Source organism: Astatotilapia calliptera, chromosome 23 (assembly GCF_964374335.1).
Source record: "Astatotilapia calliptera chromosome 23, fAstCal68.1, whole genome shotgun sequence".
Lineage (NCBI taxonomy): Eukaryota > Metazoa > Chordata > Actinopteri > Cichliformes > Cichlidae > Astatotilapia > Astatotilapia calliptera.
The window spans coordinates 15355054-15367637 of record NC_137443.1 but is presented as its reverse complement, the minus strand read 5'-3'; the positions used below and the strand labels follow the sequence as shown (position 1 = coordinate 15367637).

At 39.0% G+C, this 12584-nt stretch overlaps 1 protein-coding gene across 3 annotated transcripts in view; it reads left to right on the top strand.

The window, feature by feature from the left end:
* The window catches only part of tgfbr3 (transforming growth factor, beta receptor III), a 68582-nt gene extending 58660 nt beyond the window's left edge, over nucleotides 1–9922 (top strand). Inside the window, exons 15-18 of one of the 3 annotated variants that reach the window (XM_026160146.2) lie at nucleotides 2801–2848; nucleotides 3377–3481; nucleotides 7481–7646; nucleotides 9786–9922. In XM_026160146.2, the coding sequence (XP_026015931.2) occupies nucleotides 2801–2848; nucleotides 3377–3481; nucleotides 7481–7599 (272 nt within the window). In that variant the 3' untranslated portion in view covers nucleotides 7600–7646; nucleotides 9786–9922. Of the gene's footprint in view, nucleotides 1–2800; nucleotides 2849–3376; nucleotides 3482–7480; nucleotides 7743–9785 lie in introns of those variants that run through there. The other 2 variants (XM_026160147.2, XM_026160145.2) reach the window with 2 other exon arrangements.
* Nucleotides 9923–12584: the final 2662 nt, after the last annotated feature.

Below are 12584 nucleotides of genomic sequence, written 5' to 3'. Positions count from 1 at the left end.
CTAAAGGTCCCTCGATGTTTAGTCACTTGTTGGTTCACACTCTTTATCGTAGCACCTCAGGGGGTGTAAGTACATTTAGAAGGCAGGATGGAGACCTGAGGTAATGCCTTCACATGATATTTATTATGACCTAAACCTAAATGGACTGATATAATCAGTGCCTTTTCTCTAGCGGACTGCCAGCATTTTTCATATTAGCATCCCCCTCTGAGCAATGACATCAACATGAGACCTGGGGTCAGTTTGAGTCATGTTTGTTGGCTTGTGATTTGATGTAAATTAGATCATTTTAATTGGTGTAAGCTACAGCCCAACCGCTATTTCACAATGGTAGAAAATAGACTGATTACTCCTTTACCTAACGAAACTTGGTTTTGGTATTGGCTTGGTCAATCTCTGTGCTACAGTATATGTGTGCTATTCAGAATAGTGTTCCATTGTGGATTTGAACCCTGTATTTTGTTCGGATGTTAATATCAGTTGTGATGAGCTCTTCATAGACCAAACAATTTATTGATTGATTGATTTCTCCCAGTTGCAGTGTATGCACTGATGGTATTTTTCAGATCCTGGTCTTACTCTTAAACATCAGTAATTTTACTAGCTTTAAAGTTCCTACTTGTCTGAGCTCTAGTGTGAGTCAGAGTTGTGCAGGATAATTCTAACCAGAAGTTTGTGGCTTTATTACATTTTAATTGGACATCAGCCTCCAATGCTGGGCGATGATACTAAATGGATGGAGTCACTTTTTAGCACAGACATGCCAGTGTTGATGCTGAGGATATTGGTGAACAGAGACGGTGAAATTTGAAGTAATGGCTGAGTGTCTAAGCCAAGCTAGTCCAAAGTGGTACAGGCAGGGTGCACTGCCTGCACCACTATGCCAGTGCAGCGGGTTTATTTTCCATGGAGTAAGTAAACACACTTATGCCATAAACACACTGGAAAAAAAAACCCCTCGAATTCAAAGAACACAAAGGCATCGCTTATGCTAGGATGGCAAACAAAATAAGCAGCCTTTTCAAGGGCCACGGTTCTGCACTGGACAACATCCCAAAAAGCTGAGTTCAATCTACAAATCAAAGGGAGCCACTTGTGGCCAACTTGGTGCATGGAAAAACATAACAGCCTCAAAGCTCTACCATCAAAATTAGATTTACTGCTTCACAACGTCAATAAATTTGATCCCTTTTTTATGGGTTCAGGAACGTTTAGAAAAACTTGAAAGGTATAATCTATCTGAGAGGCTGGCAGTGTTGGTTATATCATCACATCAGTACATGTAGTATTAATTTAGTTTAAAGTCTGCAAAGTGTAAAGGCAGAGGATAATTTTTTATATCACATTGAACTGAACAGGTTGAACTGCAGTGTTTGATATATGAATGCGTTCATCCTTTAGATAACTTTGTCTTTCTAAGTAACTGATTTCTCATAAAATATCTCATTTATTATTTTAAAACCAACTGAATGAGGCTCTCCATATGGTTTGCTGTATTCACTGGCCAGATGTCAAGAAGCTCACTTTATCATTAAAAATATCATAAAACGTATTTTTTTTAGTTCTGAAAAAGAAAGGATGAACATGAGTTAGGATTCATGCCTCAGCAGAGTATGAACAAAAGAAGAGAGTAAATCTTTGACATATGCTTGCAGATTGTACACCGCACTTTAGGCAGAGCTAGTAACCTTGTGGACCTGAGCTGGGTTAAATAACATGTTTTGAGCTACGGAGTTCAACCTTTGCATGGTTTATAAGTTTGAAACTCTTCTGTGTTGAGAGTCTTGGAGCAACAGCTCTATGACGAAAGGCCAAAGTTGAACAAAAACAAGTCATTACGCAGGAGTGCTTCTTTCCACATCAGGCAAATTTACATAAATAAATGATGTTCGTAGAGATATCAGGGCTGTTTCAAGTTTGGCAACAACATAAAGCTAGCATAAATCAAAAGTTCAACTTTGAAGCAGATGTCTGGTTCTGTTAAAAGTAGAAAACAACATTCAAGACCAGTCAGATGTCCTGCAGAGAACTGTACCCTATAGACATCAAGGCAGTATTTGAAAGCACCGAGCTTTCAGCTTTGCACATGATCTCTGAGTCGAGTTAACACGAGAGCATTAAACACTCCTGTGCTTTGCTGGGTTCAGTCTGTATATTCCTCCTTTATCTTCTGCTTATGAGGCTGCATGTGTTCATGGCCTCGACATTTTTAGCATAACAAGTCACCCGGGACAGATAGCTCCAGACCGAAGGGGAGTAGGGTGGCACAGAGGACGTCCTCTGGCCATCGTCCCCTCTGAAATTAAAGTCTTCTCTGATGACCTGTCATCATCCATTACCCGAGATGAAAACTTAAAGGTGTCCTGTCCGAGAATAGCAGCCATTGTGCCCCAGGCTTGGACGTATACCAGGTTTGCCTCTTGAGTTCGCCCGTACACAAGCGCCTTTGTATTGTTTGTTAAGACGTTATTATAGCTAATTTCACTTTTGAAAGCCTTCCAGATGGCTTGAAATAAATGGGTGAGCATGATTGGTTGGAGTTAAAAGGTTCATCCGTTAGGACACTGCCGGCTTACAGAATAGCTGCTTTTTCAGCGTTTTCCTGGTTCAGATTTCTGGATCACATTCCACAGAGAATTGCTTATCAACACACTGCAGTATCAGCAATCTGCTGCTCCTGACAGGCTGACTCAGAGCTTGCATTGTGCTATTTTAATGTACCATAATTCATACTGTATACTGTGCATCTGTACACGCAATAGTCAACATATATTTAAACTATTATATGTTGTTTTTGCAGATCCTACATCAGAATTATCAGAAGAGCCACGTAAGCCCTCTCCTGATGGTAAGTATTATATGATTGCATTTTATTTTGCGTATGTCCGTGTGTATATAAGTGGATTATATGGATCCCAAAAATGAATAAACTGCATAAGATAAACCAGTAAATAATGAAGCTATATAAGGAATCATCAGCTTAGGTCACTTATTATTTCATATTGGTCCTTACCATAACAGTTGTGATGCTTGCTGGACTTTTTTCTTTCAAACTGAAGAAGGTAACTAGAATTTACCAGTAACTATGGATCTGTAGTTTGCTGATAACACAGCTAACTAGGCCAGGCAATAGTTGTTGTTTTTTTTGTTTGTTTTTTGTAAATCATGCATAGCTACTCTATTAGAGTCCAAGAATATAGGCAATAGATGCTAGGGCAGTGTGACTGGGTAAAAGGTGAACTTAGTTACGATTTCAGTTCCTAATATTTGTTTTCTTGTTTTACACATTTTAGGTCATTTATATTTGTACTGTATTTGTATGTATAATACACTTGTTTAACATTAAAACCATGTTCTGTGTTGGTTTGTTGTTCAGTAGTGTATGTACTGGACACTCCTGTGGTGGTGGGCATCGCCTTTGCAGCCTTTGTCATCGGGGCTCTCTTGACCGCAGCTCTGTGGTTCATCTACGCGCACACAGGTAGGTTCTTTACCTGCCTCTCCGTGGCCCCAACTCACTTCTCCACATTAATGAAAAGATAAGATGCAAAGGAATGCCTGAGGGTCTCTGTGCCAGAAATGTGCTGCTGTGATTGCCAAACATCCTGCTGCTGACAGAGGCCTGCTCACAATAACGTATTGACTCCTCTACTGTAAATATATCCTGTTGGTCAGCAGCAAGAGCTCTTCTCTTTCCTGCCTTTGAATGTTTTGGGGGCCATGGGGTGGTCTTTCTCAGTACATTCCCAGTACAATGGCTGGAGACGAGTTGGAAATTCCCCTTGTAGGGTTTAGTGGGCGCTCACAGGAAAAGACACACAATCTGTCCATTAGATGCCAAGACCTTCCCCTTCGTCCCCAGCCCGCTGACCCTAACTGACCTATGAGAGGAAGTGAGTTCCCAGCAGCCCACTGAGTTCACCGTTGCATAGAGCTGCCCTGTTCTTCTCTGCCTTAGTTTTTAACTGACTATCTGTGAGCTGAGTGCGTTTTGCAGAAGGACTTGGGCTGTTTCACTTTAGCATTCGGTATGTAAAGTGAACGTTTTTTTAAGAGCTCACAGTTTGGCAGTGTAAATCAGTCTCCCAGGTAGTTACAACAATACAGGCACGTGTCGGGTTACAGTGCTGCAAACTGTTCCAGTCATGCTCTGTCACATTAATGAGAGTTTAGCTCTTTCTGAATATCTTTTAGACGTAAAGATCAGCTGTCAGAGTTTAGTGCCTTTATCTTTGTCACAATATTGGTATTGGCTTCTCTTCAGAAAACCACTTCACTTGTGCTTCATGGATTTTCTAGTGGGTGACCAAGAAAGAAAGACAAATCTTTACATTTGGCTGGCAGTACATATCAAAGGTGAACACGCATGAAAAACAGGGGTGGAGATAGCAGTTAGGAGGAAACATGCATGGCGATGACTTTAAGGCACAAGTTCCTTCCATTATTAAAATACACTTTTAGATGGGTGTTTTAAGCAGGATTAGTTGAAATGACCTTATATGGCAACACTTTCTGTCCCATGTAAACCCAAGAAAGTATATCCTCCAAAGCAACCACTCAAAATACCACTTGAGAGCATATTTTAAACCAATGATGAAACAAGAAAACTAAACTGAGTCTATCCCCTCAGGGTCTGAGGACCTCTCAGAAAACAGTTAGATATAGTCCTTGGAATTATATTTTGGGTTTTTCTATCTATTACGATTTATTTCCCTACAAGGCAGTCAGCAACGTAAATGCTTTAACATCAACCTCACATTATAACCTTTGACAGTTTTCTCATTGTCTTGGCACATATATTGTAGTTGGCTTGTAGGTTGCTGGAGATTGCTGGAGCTGTTGTCACCTTGTGCAAGAATTTTGTTTTCATCCACAAAATGAAACCAACTGTTAAAACAGCCAGACACAAGGAGAAACTTCACACATTATCTGCTCTGAAATTCAGTGAGACACCGATGAGCCAAAATGTTAGGACCTCTCCTACCTAAGCAGGTCCAGTCACTTGGAGGCCTAGGATGCTGCAGGACTTTTAAATGTGTCCCGTGTAATCTGATACCCACAGCAAAACTTGCAGGTTGAAAGTTGGACCCATTCGGATCAAATTTGTTCCAGTACATCCCACACACTGTCACCAGGTCATTGTTTGTCCTTCCTCTGACCGTGAGAACACACAACAAGCCTTGCTATTTCAGAAATGCTTAAACAAGCTCATCTGGCCATATTAAATTGTCCCACTATCACTCATATCTTAAATACGTTACTAAGATAATCCGAAAACTCACTGTTTTATCTAACCTAAACCTAGACGGCCACACCAACTTTTCTAAGCTCAATCAGAGCATGACAATGGCATTCTGTTGAGTCACTACTGAAACACTTTTTTCACGATTACATGATTTTTGTTGAGGCTGACTTTTGTATAAATTAGTATCAAATGAGCTCAACTCCATGATAAATACTTTATACGCCCCTTAAAATGAATTAAAATACTTTTTACTTATCACAATGTGAATGTGTCTTATACTTACTACATTCAAGACCGACGCTAATGCCATGGGCCCCTGCTTTACTTTCTGTTTAGTCCTAATTCCCAAATGTCGTCATGCTTAAAAGCTGGACAGATATGGTGAGTAAGAGACGGTTAAACATAACCATATTATCTTTGTCACATTAGGATTTAGCTCAAAGTTGTGCTGTAAATATATAAAATTTTGCAGAGCTTTGTGTTGTTTTTAGATTTCACTTTAGAGTCCAAATTTCTGCAATATTACTCCACAAGCCTTTATAAAATTATAATGGCAACGTGGTCTTATAGCCAGAGCTATGTCGTTATTTTTAATGTAGAGTTTGTATGTTCTCCCAGTCCTACGACTGGGTTTTATGTGGAAGCTCTGGTTTCTCCTGCCCTTGAAAAGCATGCTTGGCTGATTCTGGCTGTCATGGTCTGGGAAAATTCTACCAAAAGAAATTCTGAATATTAACCAGCCCAAAGATCACCTCACAGAGATCACCACAGGGATTCTGCTGTAGAAGGAGTAGGGTAGAACAAGCCTGACTGCGTCATGAAGCCGGGTTCGTTGCTAACTTTGTGTTAGCGTGCTTTCTGTGCAGGTGCATGCAAAGAGCGGATGTTGGGTGGAGAGGTTTCTGTCCTGGATGCTGTTACTGTATCCTTAGCCACTACAAAGACATTGTATGTTTGAATTTTTGTATCCAAGAGATACTGGGGTCAGTGTTTTCCCAAACTGAAATCTAAGGCAAATTGTCCCTAAGTAGACATCTGTTACAACAACTTTCATAGAGAGTTTTCATTCACTTTATGTTTCGGTCAGATAAAAGCAGCCTTTATCTTTCCTATCTAGAAAGATAATATCAGACTTGGGAATTTAAATTTCCTCTGACAGATGAGGTGAATCCAAGTGCCTTTGTTTTGCAGCACTCTTGGTCCTGTGAGGGAAAGACTGCTGGCAGCCCTGTTCTGGTAAACATTAGGAGAAATGTGGGGCCCGAAAGAGGGAAAGGGATGCCTGTGGATACATATGCCTGTCATATATGCAAGCATATGTATAAAACACACACGACCTCTAGTACAAACTAAACTATCGATAGAACAATCTCTCTCCAGGAGAAAATGTGTTATCTTCATTTCAGATAAGCTATAAAGCAAGCGAGGGACACACTGCAGTAATAATTGTGCCAAATACTCAAATTAAACACAGACTTGGCTTTATTTCAGAAGCTGTTCATTGTCTGTCAGAGACGGTTTTTGGAAACAAACTCAAGCACTTCTATTTTCCCTTCATTTTAGCCATTGGATCCCAAGAGTTTACGAAATGAAACGCTTATTTAGACATAGAACAATAAACCAGTCATTGGTTTGAGCTCCGGTCACAGGGCCCGTGTTGTGTTTGTTCGCCTTTATCTGCTAAAGCAAGGCTAATTGGTTCCAGACAGAAATGAACTCTGTGAACGTAGAAACATCTTCTTCTCTTTGTTTAAAATATCATCTGTCAGATAGGATGCGACCATTTGTTTCTGGTCGTTTTGAGGTGGCATCTTTAGAGGATTCGTTTTTAAAAACAGAATCTGTGGCAGATTATGGTTGAAAATGGTCAAAAATGAGGGCAGATGAAGTCCCGAGTTCTTTATACGTAAAAGTACACATTTTTTCTTAGGGATAAAAGTACATTAATCTAAATAGGAATGCTCAGATTTTATACGGGCTTCAGTGAAAGCTTTATGTCAAGTGGCAGTTATAGTAAACAGTAGGAGCTTTATGCAGCCCATTTATTCTGTGTGCAGAAGAACAATGGAGGCTCGACAGTCTTAGAGGAGTTCAATTTGTAGCTTTAACCAAATCACTTTGTAATGTTCTTGCCTAGGGTTGGCTTTTTTGTAAATTATACTCATTTTTCCTCTCTCCCTCTGGTCCAATCCCCTTTCTCCCGCGGCCACACTCCCTCTTCTGCTCTACATCTAGGTGAGACAGCTGGCACACAGCCGGTCCAGAAGTCCCAGCCTGCCTCGGAGAACAGCAGTACAGGCCACAGTATCGGCAGCATGCAAAGCACGCCGTGTTCCAGCAGCAGCACCGCGTAGCCCAGCAGGATGCACTGCCAGGAAGTTCTGACGGTTCACAGGGACCGGTTTGTTATCTCCTTCCATGAAAGGAATTATTTTTGGGGACGTGACAGGACAGAAAAAAAAGCATGATTACAAAAAAAAGAAAAAATAACACCTTAAGTCCTTGTGCTAAATTGGTGCCACTTTAAGTGTGTGCAGACAAATGAACTGTCTTGGTTATGTTGATGTGTGTTAGTTCTGAGACACAGCTTGGCAGCCTCATCCGAGAAACAGATGCAAGTTTATTCCAGACATTTCTTTCGAATCCAAATGCTGCTTTTTTCTGACCACAACACAGCCTTTTGTTTTGACCTTAAATGGTTTGATTGGGGCTGGTTGTGCTAAGCAGGTGTGCTCAGAGAGCAAGCCAACACAATAAGGCTGGAGTGACGTCAGTATTAGTAAGTGAGATGTTGATGGCTGGGCCGGAGCACGTTGTTTTATGACAGTGGAACCTAGAAAGTTGCAAGGAAGCAAATAAACCACTATTTTCATGCGGACAAGTGTGCAGTATGAACAAGTCATCATCTTGACACAGAGATTATGGCTTTAAAAAGGTAGTCTGGGTATGAATGTATTCAAAAGGGTAAATGCCAAAAAAATGTGAATGAAAAATGTGAAAGACATGCTGAGAAAATTCCACGTTTTCGAATTGTTTGTACTTTTTAATGGATTCAGCCACACAGGTCGGTAAAGTATATTGATCTAATAGTATGCTTTAGTAACTCTTGGTATAGGCAAAGATTTGAGTTTTAGTTTCACTCAACTTCACAGGGGCATTATGGGTTCCCTTTTACTAGCTGTTGTTAATGGAAGACTTCAGCATTAAGAGAAATATTTGCTTATTCTTATTTGAGATGATTGACACTTCTTTTGTCTGTGTGTGAATTATAGAGCTCTGTTCAGTTGATGAGTGGCCTAGCTTAGCATACCTGGTGGAAATGAGTAGTTCAGGGGAGTGGTAGTCATTTCTAGGAAGACTAGTTCCGGGTAATAGGCCTAAAACACTCAGTATGTTTAAGTCATGGTGAATATAAAATACAAAATATTAGGAATCAATATTTATTTGTGACAGCAAGACTATAATTATGACATGAATAATAAATAAATTATACAGTGGGCAGGCATTGTTTTGGAACTTATTGCAGGGAGTGATTGACTCTGTTATGTGTGAGACCTTTTTAATGCTAAAGTTACAAAAATGGCCATAAATTGATTTATGTGATTTAATTTTTATATCTCTTTTATGAAATATTATTGAACATTTTACATTTTATGTAAAAAAAAAATGTTGCCCAGGCTCAGTTATAGGACTGAACTATCCCTTAGGTTTGTGGATTAGTGAACATTAAATACTCTGTCCAAAAGTTTGGAAATAGGCCCACCAAACTAAAGCTTTGGACACCGTGATGCTAGCAGCTAGGCTATTCCTTATGCTAAACCTAGCTTATCACCAACTTTTGTGTAAAGCAAAGATTTTTTAAAAATACATGCTACTTTAGATCTTGTCTTTTTATAAAAAAAAAATATCAGAAAAGTTAAAATGAAAATTTGGGACATTTTTAAGCGTGGCCTTTTTGTGCTGCATATTACTGATTCTTTCTGCCGGAAGTTTGTATGCTACGCTACGCTAGTCCGCCACTGCTTTCAGCACTATATTCAATACTGATGCAACTCATGTTAAGCAAGTGAATAAGGGTATTTCTCGAAGCGCTGACTTGCTCGTTCAAGGCCTGTATATTTTTGTATAATACTGTAATTACTCGTGTGTGCAAAGTAGTTTTTTTTTTTTCTTTCTTCTTTGGAGTTTCGCTGGATCATCAGCGTGAGCTTCATTAATCAGATTTTATAATAACAGAAACTACGTTAACAGTTTTGACAGTCGTGGTTTTATATGGTAATCATGGTTTGGATCCCACAGTTTTAATTATTAGATAATCAATTGCCCGTCAGACCAACAACCCCAAAACCAAAGTTATAAAGTGAAAGCAGAACATTTTTACATTTGAAAGGCTGCAAAATAAAGATTTGGTTTGTTCTCATGATAACACGAGGACTAACTTTGTCAGTTGGCTGATGAATCATTGAACTCCTTATGAGAGAGTTTTTTGTTGTCATTTTTAAGAGATCAAACATAAAGCGTTTGGTTTTCCTTTTCCCAGATGTTTTTCTATGAATCTCGGCACTGACTGTGTGTTGAACAAGCTGCAGCTGAAGCTGACTTTTACCAACATATAGTTTCCTGCCTTCTTCAAACTGCAGCACCACGATTACTCCACCGTTGATGAATGATTGCTGTATGTGTGTGGAGGACAAACTGGGCCCTTTCCCTGCTATCATTTAACTCTGTAAGCAGTAACCAGAATGTGTATCATCTTAAAGCTTTTCATTTTTTTCTCTCCTCATGTAAACATGTATAAAGCTTTCTACAGAGAGTATAAATATATATATATATATATATATTTGTGTATAAAATTATATTTTGGAATATATTAACTAAAAGAAATTTATTGTTTTCTATGTGTGTACGTACTGTGAATTGTGGATTTGCTCATACATAACACACATTTGTGGGAGGATTTATTTACACTATTTGTTTAAACGTTATACCATTCTTTAGGACACTTTAATGAAAATGAAATAGTAGTGTTTATAGTCAGAAAGGGACTAATATTTTTGAAAAAAAAAAGTAAAAAATATGTCATGATTATTTTCTTAATTCTTTCTGTTATTTGATGGGATGATGTGTCTTATTGACTTCATAAAGAATACAATAGAAAGAGATTGTTATTATTATCATATGTAAACAAATCTGGAATACAAATCTTTTGTTTAAGCATGATATTATTTTGTCAGATAGTGTTTGGGTTCAATTTTCCATGTGCCGCTTCTCGCTATTTTATATAAATTGTGTCAGATATGAAGTAATGAAATCAGATGTTGTGCATCTTAAGTATAAAGTTTATTTCACTAAAGATAAGCTGTAGCTATAGATGTAAAAATATATATTTTTCCACATAAAATTAGTAAAGGATGGAGTCCTCCCCATTGTTATATAAAAAAACCCAGATACCCAACTTGTTTTGGTTCTTTGGTTGTCACAACAGTGACATATACCCTCTTTTAAGATAATGAAAAAAATATGAAATCATGCCTAAACCCCTGATGGAACAGTGGAAAAAAAAAAAATCAACCTTCAGTTATTTTGATAGTGGAAACCCAACTGTTTTCAATAACACCCGAGAAATATTTTTTATTAAGCTGTATTAGAAACACTCGGTTTGGAGCAACCTTCACAGCTTGTTTGTTTTATCGGGCTTCCTGCCATGTGTGTGTCCACAGCCAAAATCCAGCTAAAAGCTTTATTTGGTAAAGCTAAGTTATGCATATATGCAGCAGTCCTTTTGCAGAGCACTGTTGCTGTTAGCAATTAGCATAATTGTAAAAAAAACAATATCCCACTGCAGGGTACAGTGATCATCCTCAGTGAAAGATCCATGCGCTGCAGAGTTGAAATGTGCCGCAGCCTATAATCAGCAGCCGTAGCGGGATTAACGCTTTTGGCATTCCTGTACTTTTGTGGTTTCTCTTATCGAGTGTGGCGAAGCCATTTTAAACATATAATTATCCCCCTCACCCCCCACCCGCCCTCATCCACTCATGCTGTTAAGCGCCCGAGCCTCGAGTTATGTTCTGGATCTAATCTTCTCATTTGAGATAATTTGGGGATATTTTTCACTCAAACTAACAATTCAATACAATTTGTGAGAGTCACTTTTCAAATACCAACATTCCTCCCTGAGTTGTGCCCCAGTGCAAGCTGGGAAAAACTTCAAAACTTCCCCCCCCCTCATGAACAGGTATGGATAATGTCGGGTTTTTAATAAATACGAAATAATGCTGTCCCACACCAAACGTGTTACTGTAGCAGTAAAAGATGTGGCTTCGCTAAGAGACAGTAAATGCTGAATTCAGAACAGCTGAAAATTGGAGCATAAATCCATAGATTAGTTATGGATTACTAGTTACTGATTGTATTTTTTTTAACCATTTGACTACCTCATGTTTTTCTATGAATGTGTTATTTGTGTGTCTGTATCTATGTGAGTGTTTGCTTTGCTATGGATTATTTTTCTGGGGCCCCATTATGGTTTGAAAGCAGTTTCCCATTTGATTTTTGAAAGCAACCAATGGCAAATTACAACTTCCCCTTAATGCCAAGACGGCCTTTTATTGGTGTTTGTGCATGTGTCAAGCGTAAGTTAGCCGTTATTGTTCCATTTGGTTTATAAAACTTTTTATATGCTGTAAATATGCACGACATTTGTATTCCCATTATGACCAATAAATGTTCATGATAACTCACGAAATTGTCATGACTGTTCATTTTGCTGCCATTTTTTTAGGTATTTAGTTGAGTCTTATTTGTGAGTGTACGTACATGTGGGTAACTCCTATAAGGATGCAGTTTGGAACAATGAGCTGCAATAATGATGTGTTAGGTTTGGCTCTTTGGCGCTAAAGCCATGACTCGCCACTGGTGAGCTCATAGCGTGATATAGACCATGTGGACCTCTGCCTTGAGGATTCCGTAGGGGGGATGGGGGTGACCATTGAGATGAGTGCAATGTGAGTCCTTACCCTTTTTTGTTTTTGATTAGGGCTCCTTAGAGACAGCTGTAAGCAGCCTGCCTTGGAGTAAACTGAAAAGGGAAAGAGGCCAAGGGCGAAGAGTAAAGCAGCTCTTTTGCCAGCTCTGTTTTGGCTCAGTACGTCCACATGTCCCAAATCCTTCAGACCCCTTTCAAGTTTTTGTTTCTGTATCTGTAATTTTTTCCCCCCAAAAGCGGCCCCACCGAGGCATCCTCAGGCTGCAACACTCTTGTCCAACTGATGACTAATTTATTGAATTTTTCAACAAACGAATCAGCCCGTAGATTATGATGTCATTATTTTTATTT